Here is a 16,207-nt window from a genome sequence, read left to right as displayed (position 1 = left end):
GGGAAGGCAAAGTAGACCTTGACGGAATCTGATTTGATAGTAGTTACAGCACAGGAGGCGTTGAGAACTTGAGCTCATCCAAAACTCTGCTGCCCCCGTGTCCTAACTCGCACCGAGTCCCGTTCACCCATCGCCCCCTGCGCTCGCTGAACTACACTGGCTCCCGGTCCGGCAACGCCTCGATTCTAAAATTCTCATCCTTGTTTTCAAATCCCTCCGTGGCCTCCTCCATCCCTGTCTCTGTAACCTCCTCCAGCCCCACAACCCCCTCCGAGATCTCTGCATTCCTCCAATTCTGGCCTCTTGCTCCTCCCCGATTTCCATCGCTCCAACTATTAGCGGCCGCGTCTTCAGCCGGCTAAGGCTCGAAGCTCTGGAATTCCCTCCCTAAACCTCTCCGCCTCTCTCCTCCTTGAGATGCTCCTTCGAACTTATCACCTTGACCAAGCCTTAGGCCCTAATATCCTAATTTCTCCTTATGTGGCTCGGTGTCAAAATTTTGTTTGATAATCGCTCCTGTGAAGCGCCTTGGGACGCTTTACCACATTACCACCAGGAGTTGGATATATTTCTTAAGGCTAAAGGGATCAAGGGACATGGGGAGATAGCAGGGACCGGGTACTGAATTTGGATGATCAGCCATGATCGCATTGAATGGCGGAGCAGGCTCGAGGGGCCGAATGGCCTACTCCTGCTCCTATCTTCTATGTTTCTATGTTTTATTAAAGGCGCTGTATAAATGCGCGGTGTTGTTGATGTAACTCATCCACCAACCAATGGAAATAATCCCCTTCTCAAACTCTTTCAGGATGAACCTTCTCACTGCCGCAGGGGAGGAAGTCCTAGTGGGTTCTCTTTTGAAGCCACTCACCATGATCTCCACCGCGCTCCACCGTGAGGTGCCCCAGTACATCGCTTCGCCTTGGTTTATCAGGAATGTCATGGCTCGGACAATTTCTGCACAAGATGGAGGGAATTGCACAGTGAGCATCACACTATCGAGGGAACCGCGAAGGAAACCGCCATAGATCTTGCTTCCTGGCCACTGTTAAGCAAGGTAGATGTGGAGAGAATGTTTCCACTTGTGGGAGAATCCAAAACTGGGGGCCATAAATACACGACAGTTACTAAGGGGGTGATTTTGCCAGCGGGGAGCTTTTGGAGACGGGACTCCCACTTGTCGGGTTTCAGTCCCGCCTCCAACAACTTCTGGCCAACCCACGCTATTTTCCCTTGATTGACCTCGCCAAGCCCGCCCAGCGGGCTCAGCAGGCCAATTAAGGGGAAGCCAGTTGCAGAGAACGGCAACGTATGACGTTTCATCTGTCAAAAGTTTTTGTAGGGAGGAAGTTCTTTTGAACCACTTCCTGGGCCACACAGGAAGTTCTGTTGCTATGGCGCAAAGCGCCAGCAACGAACTTTGACCGCGATTTAAGGAAACGCCGCCCTGTTTGTCGCGAATACAGCAAGTTGCACCCATGAGCACATCTCTGGAGGGGAATCTGAATAGGAAAATCGGCCCCTACACCTTCTCGTTCCTCCCCCAGATTTTCTTTTTTTAAATGTGCCTCCCGTCTTTAGCTTTCCTCCTTGCCCAGTGCAACATACCCTGGACAAGAGATCAGCCACGCGGCCTGCTCCCTCCGCTGGCTCTCCAAGAATTATCCTTCTCCTATACCCACCAATTTTCTAACTCCATCTACCCTCTCCTAATGGATGCGGGGGTGGGGTGGGGGGGGTGGTGGTGGGCCAGTGGGTAGCAATCGAGAATAGGAACCCTGTGTGACGTGCTGGGTGGGGTGAAATGTCCCCGTCAACTCCCTCCGAACGCATAGAGCTGATCTACGCTGGCCGAGAAGATCTGATGGACAACCAACAAGTAACGGCCGGACTTTCACCCCCACCTTCTGCTGTTGCCCATGGTCTCCTTCGGGAATTGTGCTTTGCCAATAAAGTTTTCTCTTGAATATTTTATGCCTCTTGCTATGATTGGTGGAACTAAATGAGCAGCAACTCCTGTAGTCACATTGCCCCCTCCCCGCCTCCCCCACAAGGACGCAATAAAGAACCATTCGCTTGTGAATAAATACCTTCCACAAAGAAGATCCTTGATCGGGGAGCGTAGTTACCTGCGGACAAAAGAAGTTTAAGACAATGCATTAACAAATATTCGTGGATCGAAGCAACCCTTACCCCCTTGGTGGTGGGGGGCGGGGCGGGGTACAATTAATGCAGAGAGTGACTGCGACAAAATACAAGACGACGTTAATAAATGGGCAGAATGGGTGATGTAAGAAAACTACTAGGCACTTGGTCTAAGCGTTAAACAAAGCTTTAATCAACTGTTTTACAACATGGAGGTCTAGTTGTGTCCTTCACTAGTTCCTGTAAAAGAATGTCCTGAGCAAGCTGGGCCCATGCCCAAGTATTTATACTCTCCCTGGACAGCGCCACCAGCAGGCCGCCCAGTATTATTTCATAAGTCATTTCCACATGAATGGCTGATTCATGTCAATGGGCGTGTAATTGTCAAATTAATTTCAATATAGATAAGTTTGAGGTGGCGCATTTTGGTGGAAGGAATGTGGAGGCCACCTACTCCTTGGAAAATGAGAGTCTAAATGGGGTAGAGGAGCAAAGGGATCGGGGGGGGGGCTACAGATTCACAAATCATTAAAAAGTAGCGACACAGGTTAACAAGGCCATTAAAAAAATGCAAACAAAGCTCTGGGGGTTCATTTCTAGAGGGATAGAATTGAAAAGCAGAGAGGTTGTGTTAAACTTGTACAGAACCTTGGTTAGACCACACTTGGAGCACTGTGCACAATTCTGGTCTCCATGTTATCAAAAGAACACAGAGGCACTGGAGAAGGTGCAAAACAAGATTTACAAGGCTGATACCAGAACTATGGGGTTATAACTATCAGGAGGGATTGAGCAGGCTACCAAAATGTACTGTCTCACACTTCTCTATATTGAAGTTCATTTGCCAGTTACACACCCATTCTGCAAGTTTTCCTGTATTTTGTCACAGTCCTTCCCTGTACAGGAAACTTTGTGCTATCCGGCACCGACGGGACCGAGCTGCTGCCGTTCCCTCAAAACTGCCGGACACTCCAGAGCTAATGTTGAAACATACGGAGATTTTCATCTCCATATGAATCAACAAACCCTGTTGCTTAGCAACAGCCTCTAAACAGTCGGCAAGCGTCTCTGTAGTGTCTCTAGCTGAAGCTGTTGCTTAGCTACAGACCTTGCAGAGCTTGACTGTTCAAAAAAAGCAAAGAAAAGAAACGAAAAGAATAAAAAAACGGCTCCTGATTTTTGCCGGTGGCTCGAGCTTGCCGGACGGTTTGCCTCCGGATAACACACAGTTTCCTGTATTAACTAACTGGGTGTTGCCCACAAATTTTTAAGTTGTATTTGCGATTCCCGAGTCCAAATCGTTTATGTAAATGGTGGACAGCTGTAATCCCGGCACCGATCCTTGCGGAGCACCACTTCCCACCTTTCGCCTGAGTAATTACCTTTAACCCCCTAATCTCTGTTTTGTGTTTCGTAGCCAGCTTGCTATCCATTCTACTACCGGTCCCCTGACTCCACATGCTCTGACCGTAGTCATGAGTCTACTGTGCGGAACCTTATCGAAGGCCTTTTGAAAATCCAAGTATATTACATCTACTACGTTACCCTTGTCTACTCTTTCTGCTACTTCTTCAAATAATTCAATAAGGTTGGTCAAGCAGGATCTTCCCTTTTGGAATCCGTGCTGATTATTCTTTATTATATTTTCAGTTTCTAGATGTTTTTCTATGACATCTTTGTGTAAAAAATCCATTATCTTTCCTACCACCGATGTTAAGCCAACTGGTCTATAGTTCCCTGGATTTGTTCTATCTCCCTTTTTAAATATAGCAGACATTTGGTGTCTGCCAGTCCTCGTTTGTAGGATGTAGGCGTCGCTGGCAAGGCCAACATTTATTGCCCTTGAGACGGTGGTTCTTATATATATATGTATGTAATAGTGCCTCTGCTATCTCTTGCTGAACATCTTTTAATATGCACGGATGTAATCCACCTGGACCAGGGGTTTTACCCTCTCTAAGTCCAGGGATCCCGTGCAGTCGGCTCTCAGGTGTTTCAGTGCAAAAAACGCGCATACACGCACACACAGACATACATGCACATACATGCACACACAGACATACACGCATACAGACATACACGCACACACAGACATACACGCACACAGACATACACACACACGCACATACACGCACACACACATACACGCAGACACACACATACACACACACACACATACATGCACACACAGGCACACACACAGACATACATGCACACACATATGCACGCACACACATGCACGCACATACACATGGAAGCACACACACATACACGCATACACATACTCATAAAAGCACATACACGCACACACACATACATGCACACACACATACATGCATACACGCACACACACTACACACACATGCATGCACACACATGCATGCACACACACATATACGCGCACGCACACACACATACGCACACACACATACACGCACACATACACCCACACACAGACATACACGCACACACAGGCATACACGCACACACAGACATACACGCACGCACACACATACACGCATGCACACACATACACGCATGCACACACATACATACACGCAGACATACATACACGTAGACACACACATACACGTAGACACACACATACACACACACGCACACACACATACATGCACACACAGACATACACGCACACACACATGCACGCACACACACGTGGAAGCACACACACGTGGAAGCACACACACATACACACACGCGCACACACATACACACACACACACACATACACGCACACACACGTACACACACACACACATGCACGTACACACATATACGCACGCACACACATACATGCACACACACCCACACACAGACATACATGCACACGGACATACACGCACACGCAGACATACACACACAGACATACACGCACACAGACATACACGCACACACGCATGCACGCACACACACGTGGAAGCACACACAAATACACGCACGCACACACACATACACGCACACACACACATACACGCACACACACGTACACACACACACACACACACGCACACACATGCACGTACACACATATACGCACGCACACACATACATGCACACACACACATACACGCACACACACACCCACACACAGACATACATGCACACGCAGACATACACGCACACGCAGACATACACGCACAGGCACGCACACACAAATGGAATTTAACCCGGAAAAGTGCGAGGTGATGCACTTTGGGGGGACTAACAAGGCAAAGGAATACACAATGAATGGAAAGACCCTAGGCAAGACGGAGGGTCAGAGGGATCTGGGTGTGCAAGTACACAGATCCCTGAAGGCGGCGGAACAGGTGGATAAGGTGGTAAAAAAGGCATATGGGATACTTGCCTTCATTAGCCGAGGCATTGAATATAAGAGCAAGGAGGTTATGATGGAGCTGTATAAAACACTGGTTAGGCCACAGCTGGAATACTGTGTGCAGTTCTGGTCGCCACACTACAGGAAGGATGTGATCGCGTTAGAGAGGGTGCAGAGGAGATTCACCAGGATGTTACCAGGGCTGGAGCGCTTCAGCTATGAAGAGAGACTGGGCAGATTGGGTTTGTTTTCCTTGGAGCTGAGGAGGCTGAGGGGGGACATGATTGAGGTGTACAAAATTATGAGGGGCATAGATAGGATGGATGCTGAGGAGCTTTTTCCCTTAGTAGAGGGGTCGATAACTAGGGGGCATAGATTCAAGGTAAAGGGCGGGAGGTTTAGAGGGGATTTGAGAAAGAACTTTTTCACCCAGAGGGTGGTTGGAGTCTGGAACTCACTGCCTGAAAGGGTTGTGGAGGCAGAAACCCTCACAACATTTAAGAAGCATTTGGATGAGCACTTGAAATGCCATAGCATACAAGGCTACGGACCAAATGCTGGAATATGGGATTAGATTAGACAGGGCTTGATGGCCGGCGCGGACACGATGGGCCGAAGGGCCTCTATCCGTGCTGTATTACTCTATGACTCTATGACATACATGCACACACACGGACATACAGGCACACGGACATACACGCACACGCAGACATACACGCACACACACATACACGCACACACACATACACGCACACACACATACATGCACACACACACATACATGCACACACACACATACACGCACACACATACATGCACACACACACATACACGCACACACACACATACATGCACACACACACATACACACACACACATACATGCACACACACACATACACGCACACACACACATACATGCACACACACACATACATGCACACACACACATACACACACACATACACGCACACACACACATACATGCACAGACTCGCACACATACAGGCTCACACACACATACACGCACACACACACATACACGCACACACATACATACAGGCTCACACACACATACACGCACACACACACATACACGCACACACACACATACATGCACACACACACATACACACACACACATACACGCACACACACACATACATGCACAGACTCGCACACATACAGGCTCACACACACATACACACACACACACACATACACGCACACACACACGTACACGCACACACACACATACACGCACACACACACATACACGCACACACACACATACACGCACACACACACATACACACACACACACATACACGCACACACACACATACATGCACACACACACACATACACACACACACACACATACACGCACACACACACATACACACACACACACACATACACACACACACACACATACACACACACACACACATACACACACACACACACACACACACATACACACACACACACACATACACACACACACACACATACACACACACACACACATACAGGCTCACACACACACAAACGCCCTGACTAATTGTTTTCCCCTCTCTGCCCCAGGGGCACAAAAGTCAACCCCAGACGCCCCCCCCACCGCCGCATCCCCCCCCCACCGCCCTCAGATCAGGCGACTCAGCCATGGGCGGGGGTGGAACCATTTGCTCTCTGTCTCTATCGGCCGGTAATCGAAAAACCTCTACATACCCTCCGACGAGGCGTTCACATCAGGCCTGTTTGCGAAGACGATGTCGACATATTGAAGCTGCAGCCGCTCAAGGGAGCCCTTCAGTCCTGGGCACAAACACAGGTTAATGAGTAATACACGATAAGGCCGCTGTCCCAGACATCACACTAAAGAGTTCGAAAGGTGTTCAACGCTGAAATACAGACTGCTGTTTTAAACTGTGCCTGCCTTGTGTGTGTCTCAGTGACAGCTCCTGTACATGTACAGCACACAACGGGTAAAAGGGAATGATTCACTCCCGTCTGGTACTGTACGGCCCGTGTGTGTCTCAGTGTCAGCTCCTGTACATGTACAGTACACAGCGGGTAAAAGGGAACGATTCACTCCCGTCTGGCACTGTACGGCCCGTGTGTGTCTCAGTGTCAGCACCTGTACATGTACAGCACACAGCGGGTAAAAGGGAACGATTCACTCCCGTCTGGTACTGTACGGCTCGTGTGTGTCTCAGGGTCAGCTCCTGTACATGTACAGCACACAGCGGGTAAAAGGGAACGATTCACTCCTGTCTGGTACTGTACGGCCCGTGTGTGTCTCAGTGTCAGCTCCTGTACATGTACAGTACACAGCGGGTAAAAGGGAACGATTCACTCCCGTCTGTTACTGTACGACCCGTGTGTGTCTCAGTGTCAGCTCCTGTACATCTACAGCACACAGCGGGTAAAAGGGAACGATTCACTCCCGTCTGGTACTGTACGGCCGGTGTGTGTCTCAGGGTCAGCTCCTGTACATGTACAGCACACAACGGGTAAAAGGGAACGATTCACTCCCGTCTGGTACTGTATGGCCCGTGTGTGTCTCAGGGTCAGCTCCTGTACATGTACAGCACACAACGGGTAAAAGGGAACGATTCACTCCCGTCTGGTACTGTACGGCCCGTGTGTTTCTCAGTGTCAGCTCCTGTACATGTACAGCACACAGCGGGTAAAAGGGAACGATTCACTCCCGTCTGGTACTGTACGGCCCGTGTGTTTCTCAGTGTCAGCTCCTGTACATCTACAGCACACAGCGGGTAAAAGGGAACGATTCACTCCCGTCTGGTACTGTACGGCCCGTGTGTGTCTCAGGGTCAGCTCTTGTACATGTACAGCACACAGCGGGTAAAAGGGAACGATTCACTCCCGTCTGGTACTGTACGGCCCGTGTGTGTCTCAGTGTCAGCTCCTGTACACGTGCAGTACACAGCGGGAAAAAGGGAACGATTCACTCCCGTCTGGTACTGTACGGCCCGTGTGTGTCTCAGTGTCAGCTCCTGTACACGTGCAGTACACAGCGGGTAAAAGGGAACGATTCACTCCCGTCTGGTACTGTACGGCCGGTGTGTGTCTCAGTGTCAGCTCCTGTACACGTGCAGTACACAGCGGGTAAAAGGGAATGATTCACTCCCGTCTGGTACTGTATGGCCCGTGTGTGTCTCAGGGTCAGCTCCTGTACATGTACAGCACACAGCGGGTAAAAGGGAACGATTCACTCCCGTCTGGTACTGTACGGCCCGTGTGTGTCTCAGGGTCAGCTCCTGTACATCTACAGCACACAGCGGGTAAAAGGGAACGATTCACTCCCGTCTGGTACTGTACGGCCCGTGTGTGTCTCAGGGTCAGCTCCTGTACATCTACAGCACACAGCGGGTAAAAGGGAACGATTCACTCCCGTCTGGTACTGTACGGCCCGTGTGTGTCTCAGGGTCAGCTCCTGCACATGTACAGCACACAGCGGGTAAAAGGGAACGATTCACTCCCGTCTGGTACTGTACGGCCCGTATGTGTCTCAGGGTCAGCTCCTGTACATGTACAGCACACAGCGGGAAAAAGGGAACGATTCACTCCCGTCTGGTACTGTACGGCCCGTATGTGTCTCAGGGTCAGCTCCTGTACATGTGCAGCACACAGCGGGAAAAAGGGAACGATTCACTCCCGTCTGGTACTGTACGGCCCGTGTGTGTCTCAGTGTCAGCTCCTGTACACGTGCAGTACACAGCGGGAAAAAGGGAACGATTCACTCCCGTCTGGTACTGTACGGCCCGTGTGTGTCTCAGTGTCAGCTCCTGTACACGTGCAGTACACAGCGGGTAAAAGGGAACGATTCACTCCCGTCTGGTACTGTACGGCCGGTGTGTGTCTCAGGGTCAGCTCCTGTACATGTACAGCACACAGCGGGTAAAAGGGAACGATTCACTCCCGTCTGGTACTGTACGGCCCGTGTGTGTCTCAGGGTCAGCTCCTGTACATCTACAGCACACAGCGGGTAAAAGGGAACGATTCACTCCCGTCTGGTACTGTACGGCCCGTGTGTGTCTCAGGGTCAGCTCCTGTACATCTACAGCACACAGCGGGTAAAAGGGAATGATTCACTCCCGTCTGGTACTGTACGGCCCGTGTGTGTCTCAGGGTCAGCTCTTGTACATGTACAGCACACAGCGGGTAAAAGGGAACGATTCACTCCCGTCTGGTACTGTACGGCCCGTGTGTGTCTCAGGGTCAGCTCCTGTACATGTACAGCACACAGTGGGTAAAAGGGAACGAGTCACTCAGTCTGGTACTGTATGGCCCGTGTGTGTCTCAGGGTCAGCTCCTGCACATGTACAGCACACAGCGGGTAAAAGGGAACGATTCACTCCCGTCTGGTACTGTACGGCCCGTGTGTGTCTCAGGGTCAGCTCCTGTACATGTACAGCACACAGTGGGTAAAAGGGAACGAGTCACTCAGTCTGGTACTGTATGGCCCGTGTGTGTCTCAGTGTCAGCTCCTGTACACGTACAACACACAGTGGGTAAAATGGGACGATTCACTCCCGTCTGGTACTGTATGGCCCGTGTGATTCTCAGTATCAGCTCCTGTACACATACAGCACACAGCAGGTAAAAGGGAACGATTCACTCCCTTCTGGTACTGTACGGCCGGTGTGTGTCTCAGGGTCAGCTCCTGTACATGTACAGCACACAGTGGGTAAAAGGGAACGAGTCACTCAGTCTGGTACTGTACGGCCCGTGTGTGTCTCAGTATCAGCTCCTGCACACATACAACACACAGCGGGTAAAAGGGGATGATTCACTACCGTCTGGTACTGTACGGCCCGTGCGTGTCTCAGTGTCAGCTCCTGTACATGTACAGCACACAGCAGGTAAAAGGGAACGATTCACTCCCGTCTGGTACTGTATGACCCGTGTGTGTCTCAGTGTCAGCTCCTGTACATCTACAGCACACAGCGGGTAAAAGGGAACGATTCACTCCCGTCTGGGACTGTATGGCCCGTGTGTGTCTCAGTGTCAGCTCCTGTACATGTACAGCACACAGCAGGTAAAAGGGAACGATTCACTCCCGTCTGGTACTGTACGGCCCGTGTGTGTCTCAGTGTCAGCTCCTGTACACGTACAGCACACAGTGGGTAAAAGGGAACGATTCACTCCCGTCTGGTACTGTACGGCCCGTGTGTATCTCAGTGTCAGCTCCTGTACATCTACAGCACACAGCGGGTAAAAGGGAACGATTCACTCCCATCTGGTACTGTACGGCCCGTGTGTGTCTCAGTGTCAGCTCCTGTACATGTACAGCACACAGCGGGTAAAAGGGAACGATTCACTCCTGTCCGGTACTGTACGGCCCGTGTGTGTCTCAGTGTCAGCTCCTGTACATGTACAGTACACAGCGGGTAAAAGGGAACGATTCACTCCCGTCTGGTACTGTACGGCCCGTGTGTGTCTCAGTGTCAGCTCCTGTACATGTACAGCACACAGCGGGTAAAAGGGAACGATTCACTCCCGTCTGGTACTGTACGGCCCGTGTGTGTCTCAGTGTCAGCTCCTGTACATGTACAGTACACGGCGAGTAAAAGGGAACGATTCACTCCCGTCTGGTACTGTGCGGCCCGTGAATGTCTCAGTGTCAGGTACTGTACATGTACAGCACACGGCGGGTAAAAGGGAATGATTCACTCCCGTCTGGTACTGTACGGCCCGTGAGTGTCTCAGTGTCAGCTGTGATCCAGTCTACCTGCCACTCTGAAGGGGGTGGGATCCCCGGAAGTTACTGGGTGGGGATGCAGGATTCCCAGACACCCCAAACTTTTGGAGTCATTATTTACATGGGCCAAATTTGTCATCCTTGTTTATTTTGATAGTGGCATGATGTAGGTGGACACTCCCTAACATAACAACATAAGAAACAGGAGCAGGAGTCGGCCATTCGGCCCCTCGAGCCTGCTCCGCCATTCAATAAGATCATGGCTGATCTGATCGTGGCCTCAACTCCACTTTCCCGCTCTCTCCCCGTACCCCTCGACTCCTCTGTAGTTCAATGTCTGTCAATCTCCGCCTTGAATATATTCACTGACTCAGCCTCCACCGCTCTCTGGGGCAGAGAATTCCAAAGATTCACGATCCTCTGAGAGAAGAAATTCCTCCTCATCGCCGTCTTAAATGGGCGACCCCTAATCCTGAAACTGTGCCCCCTAGTTCTAGATTCCCCCACGAGGGGAAACATCCTCTCAGCATCCACCCTGTCAAGCCCCCTCAGTATCTTATGTTTCAATAAGATCACCTCATTCTTCTAAACTCCTGTGAGTATAGGCCCAACCTGCTCAACCTTTCCTCATATGTCAACCCCTTCGTCTCAGGAATCAACCGAGTGAACCTTCTCTGAACTGCCTCCAATGCAAGTATATCCTTCCTTAAATATGGAGACCAAAACTGTACGCAGTACTCCAGGTGCGGTCTCACCAACGCCCTCTACAGTTGTATGTAGACCCCCGCCTGCTTTAAAAGTATTTACACCCCCCCCGCAACCCTCCACTCCACACCCCACGAACTTCCCCGTCCCTTTAAATCATTACATACGTCCAAACAACACTTGCTGTGCGCAAATTGGCTGCTCTGTTTCCTATATTACAACAGTGACTACACTTTAAAAAGTACGTCATTGGTTGTGAAGTGACTTGGGATGCTTTGAGGCGCCGAAATGCGCTATATAAATGCAAGTCTTTACTGGGATGGAGGTGGGAATGTGGGTACCTTCAATGATGTGCTTGCGGGAGAGTCCTCTCTCTGTCTCTGCTCTGTGGAAAGAAGAAGGAGAAATGTTTTGTGAACGGTGAGTTGAGGGGCGGGGGGGGTCTCGGGCGCCGACACAGGGGGTCCCGAACAGAATACACGCTTTTTAACCTCATTAATTTCCTCCCCTCCTCTCCGGACCCCTTGCTTGGGGCTCGGGTTCCGCATGTCCACCCCCAGCGCCTTCCCCCGCCGATACCCCGCCTGTGCGGCCATTCCGTGCACGGGTGCGCCCCGACCGTGGGCTGTGCTACCCAACTCCACCCTGCCTTGATCAGCAAGGGCTATTCGACCACAGAGGGCGTCACCGCCAAGCCCGAACCCGGCCCTCACCCGACAATTCAGTAGGGGAATCCCCCCCCCCAATCACCCACCCACCAATACCCCAGGGGTCACAGTCTGGACATCCATTGAGCACGGGATCAGACTCGGCTATGATGGCCCCTCTGGTGACGCTCGCCGTCCAGGCTGGCTTGGGCGGGGTCCTGGTGGGCTGCGGGCACTGGGTCAGTGCCTTGAGGTGAAGAAAGGGGGTGGAGTGAGGGTGGGGGAGGAAGGAAACTAGAACACACAGCACTGGGGATGTGCACGACGCCCATCAAATACTCACTGTCCGCCCCAGTAAATCTTGGTGGTAATGATGAAACTGGACCGTCTGCATGGGAAGAGAAGGAAAGGGTTAACACAACAACTTGCATTATTAATGTCTCAACTTAGGAAACACCCCAGGACTCCTTATAGGGTGGGTGCTGGTAATGATTCTGCTGTTGCCTCTAGGCCCATCTTTTCTTTCTATACTTGTCCCATTTCCATCTCCTTTCGCCTCGCACCTTCAACCGGCCTCCCCGACATTGGGGAGACCAAACGCAGATTGGGTGACCGCTTTGCGGAACACCTCCGTTCAGCCCGTAAGCGTGACCCCCCCGAGCTTCCGGTCACCTGTCACTTCAATTCTCCGCCCCACTCCCACTCTGACCTCTCTGTCCTCGGCCTCTTACACTGTTCCACTGAAGCTCAACGTAAGCTCGAGGAACAGCACCTCATCTTTCGATTAGGTACTTTACCGCCTTCTGGACTCAACATCGAGTTCCAACAATTTCAGATTGTAATCTCTGCCCCCATTTTTTCCAGACGGCAGCTGTTGATGATTCTGCCATTCCCATTTACACCTCTTCTAGACCCATCCTTTGTTTCTGTACTTGTCCCATTACCACCTCCTTTCGCCTTGCACCATCATCCCTTTTGTCATTTAATCTCTCCTGCCTTCCACCCAATCACAGACCTTCCCTTTTGTTCTTTCCTCCCCTCCCCCCTTTCCCGGCCCCAACACTTGCTTAAAACCCGTTACATCTCCAGCTTTTTCCAGTTCTGACGAAGGGTCATCGACCTGAAGCGTTAACTCTGTTTCTCTCTCTCCACAGATGCTGCCTGACCTGCTGAGTCTTTCCAGCATTTTCTGTTTTTATTTCAGATCTCCAGCATCCGCAGTATTTTGCTTTCGTAGAGCTGGGGATGTGACCGAGAGATGGGTTTTCAGAAGAGAGGGGAAAGAGTGAGAGAGAGGAGTTTAGGGAGGGTGTTCCAGGGACAGGGGGAGGGGTTTATTATTTGAATGGCAATAGATTGGGAGAAGGGGAAATGCAACGAGACCTGGGTGTCCTTGTGCACCAGTCGCTGAAGGTAAGCATGCAGGTGCAGCAGGCGGTTAAGAAGGCAAATGGTATGTTAGCCTTCGTAGCGAGAGGGTTCGAGTATAGGAACAAGAATGTCTTGCTGCAGTTGTACAGGGCCTTGGTGAGACCACACCTTGAGTATTGTGTGCAGTTTTGGTCACATTATCTGAGGAAGGATGTTCTTGCCATGGAAGGAGTGCAGCGAAGATTCACCAGGCTGATACCTGGGATGGCAGGAATGACGTATGAGGAGAGATTGGGTCGATTGGGCTTATACTCACTGGAGTTTAGAAGATTGAGAGGGGATCTCATCGAAACCTATAAAATTCTGTCAGGTCTGGACAGACTAGATGCAGGAAGGATGTTCCCGATGGCCAGGGAGTCCAGAACCAGGGGTCATAGTCTAAGGATAAGGGGTAAGCCATTTAGGACAGAGATAAGGAGGAATTTCTTCACCCAGAGAGTGGTGAACCTGTGGAATTCTCTGCCACAGAGGGCGGTGGAGGCCAGTTCATTAAATATATTCAAGAAGGAGTTGGATATATTTCTTAAGGCTAAAGGGATCAAGGGATATGGGGAGAAAGCAGGGACAGGGTACTGAATTTGGATGATCAGCCATGATCTCATTGAATGGCGGAACAGGCTCGAGGGGCCGAATGGCCTACTCCTGCTCCTATCTTCTATGTTTAGGAACCTCGGAACAGGAGGAGGCCATTCAGCCCCTCGAGCCTGTCCCGCTATTCAATGAGATCATGACCTGTACCTCAACTCCATTTAACCGCCTTGGTGCCATAACGCTCAATACAAAAACCGAGCGATCTCAGCCTTGAAAGCTCCAATTGACCCCCAGCAGCCACAGCTTTTTGGGGGCAGAGAGTTGCAGGTTTCCATGGCCCTTTGATGTTGCCGGGACTGGAGAATTTTAGCTATGAGGAAAGATTGGAGAGGCTGGGGTTGTTTTCTTTGGAACAGAGGAGGCCGAGGGGAGATTTAATTGAGGTGTATAAAATTATGAGGGGCCTAGATAGAGTGGATTGGAAGGAAGCAAAGAGTTGGAATAAACGGGTCTTTTTCCGAGTGGCAGGCAGTGACTAGTGGGGTACCATAGGGATTGGTGCTAGCACCCCAGCTATTCACAATATATATTAATGATCTAGACATGAGAACTAGATGTAATATCTCCAAGTTTGCAGACGACACAGAGCTGGGTGGGCGTGTGTGCTGTGAGGAGGATGCAGAGAAACTCCAGTATGATTTGGTCAGGTTAGGTGATTGGGCAGAGGCATGGCAGATGCAGTATTATGTGGAAAAATGCGAGGTTATCCACTTTGGTGGCAAAAACAGGAAGGCAGATTATTATCTAAACGGCAATTGATTGGGAAAAGGGGAAGTGCAACGAGACCTGGGTGTCCTTGTGCACCAGTCGCTGAAGGTAAGCATGCAGGTGCAGCGGGTGGTTAAGAAGGCAAATGGTATGTTGGCCTTCATAGCGAGAGGATTCGAGTACAGGAGCAAGGATGTCTTGCTGCAGTTGTACAGGGCCTTGGTGAGACCACACCTTGAGTATTGTGTGCAGTTTTGGTCGCCTTATCTGAGGAAGGATGTTCTTGCCATGGAGGGAGTGCAGCGAAGATCCACCAGGCTGATACCTGGGATGGCAGGAATGACGTATGAAGAGAGATTGGGTCGATTAGGCTTATATTCGCTAGAGTTTAGAAGAATGAGAGGGGATCTCATTGAAACTTATAAAATTCTAACAGGACTAGACAGACTAGATGCAGGAAGGATGTTCCCGATGGTGGGGGAGTCCAGAACCAGGGGTCACAGTCTAAGGATAAGGGGTAAGCCATTTAGGACTGAGATGAGGAGGAATTTCTTCACCCAGAGAGTGGTGAACCTGTGGAATTCTCTACCACACAAGGCAGTTGAGGCCAATTCATTAAATATATTCAAGAAGGAGTTAGATATATTTCTTAAGGCTAATGGGATCAAGGGATATGGGGAGAAAGCAGGGACAGGGTACTGAGTTTGGATGATCAGCCATGATCTCATTAAATGGCGGAGTAGGCTTGAGGGGCCGAATGGCCTACTCCTGCTCCTATCTTCTATGTTTCTATGACCTATTTCCCTTAGCAGAGAGGTCAATAACCAGGGGGCAGAGATTTAAAGTAATTGGTAGAAGGATTAGAGGGGAGTTGAGGAGAAATTTTTTCACCCAGTGGGTGGTGGGGGTCTGG

The 16,207-nt window shown here is 50.5% G+C and overlaps 1 protein-coding gene across 1 annotated transcript in view; it reads right to left on the bottom strand.

Moving 5' to 3' along the window:
• Nucleotides 1–16,207, bottom strand: part of LOC147090495 (voltage-gated potassium channel subunit beta-2-like) — a 75,672-nt gene that overhangs the window by 23,430 nt on the left and 36,035 nt on the right. Inside the window, exons 6-10 of the mRNA XM_085977034.1 lie at nucleotides 12,908–12,952; nucleotides 12,259–12,302; nucleotides 7,216–7,302; nucleotides 2,091–2,129; nucleotides 872–957 (exon numbers count right to left, since the gene is read on the bottom strand). Coding sequence (XP_085833160.1) covers nucleotides 872–957; nucleotides 2,091–2,129; nucleotides 7,216–7,302; nucleotides 12,259–12,302; nucleotides 12,908–12,952 — 301 coding nt within the window. The remainder of the gene's footprint in view (nucleotides 1–871; nucleotides 958–2,090; nucleotides 2,130–7,215; nucleotides 7,303–12,258; nucleotides 12,303–12,907; nucleotides 12,953–16,207) is intronic.

This window comes from Somniosus microcephalus, unplaced genomic scaffold (genome assembly GCF_052327205.1).
Source record: "Somniosus microcephalus isolate GS21.2 unplaced genomic scaffold, FLI_Smic_1.0 unresolved_chr4, whole genome shotgun sequence".
Lineage (NCBI taxonomy): Eukaryota > Metazoa > Chordata > Chondrichthyes > Squaliformes > Somniosidae > Somniosus > Somniosus microcephalus.
The sequence above is the reverse complement of the archived record's forward strand: the minus strand, read 5'-3'. Positions and strand labels throughout refer to the sequence as shown.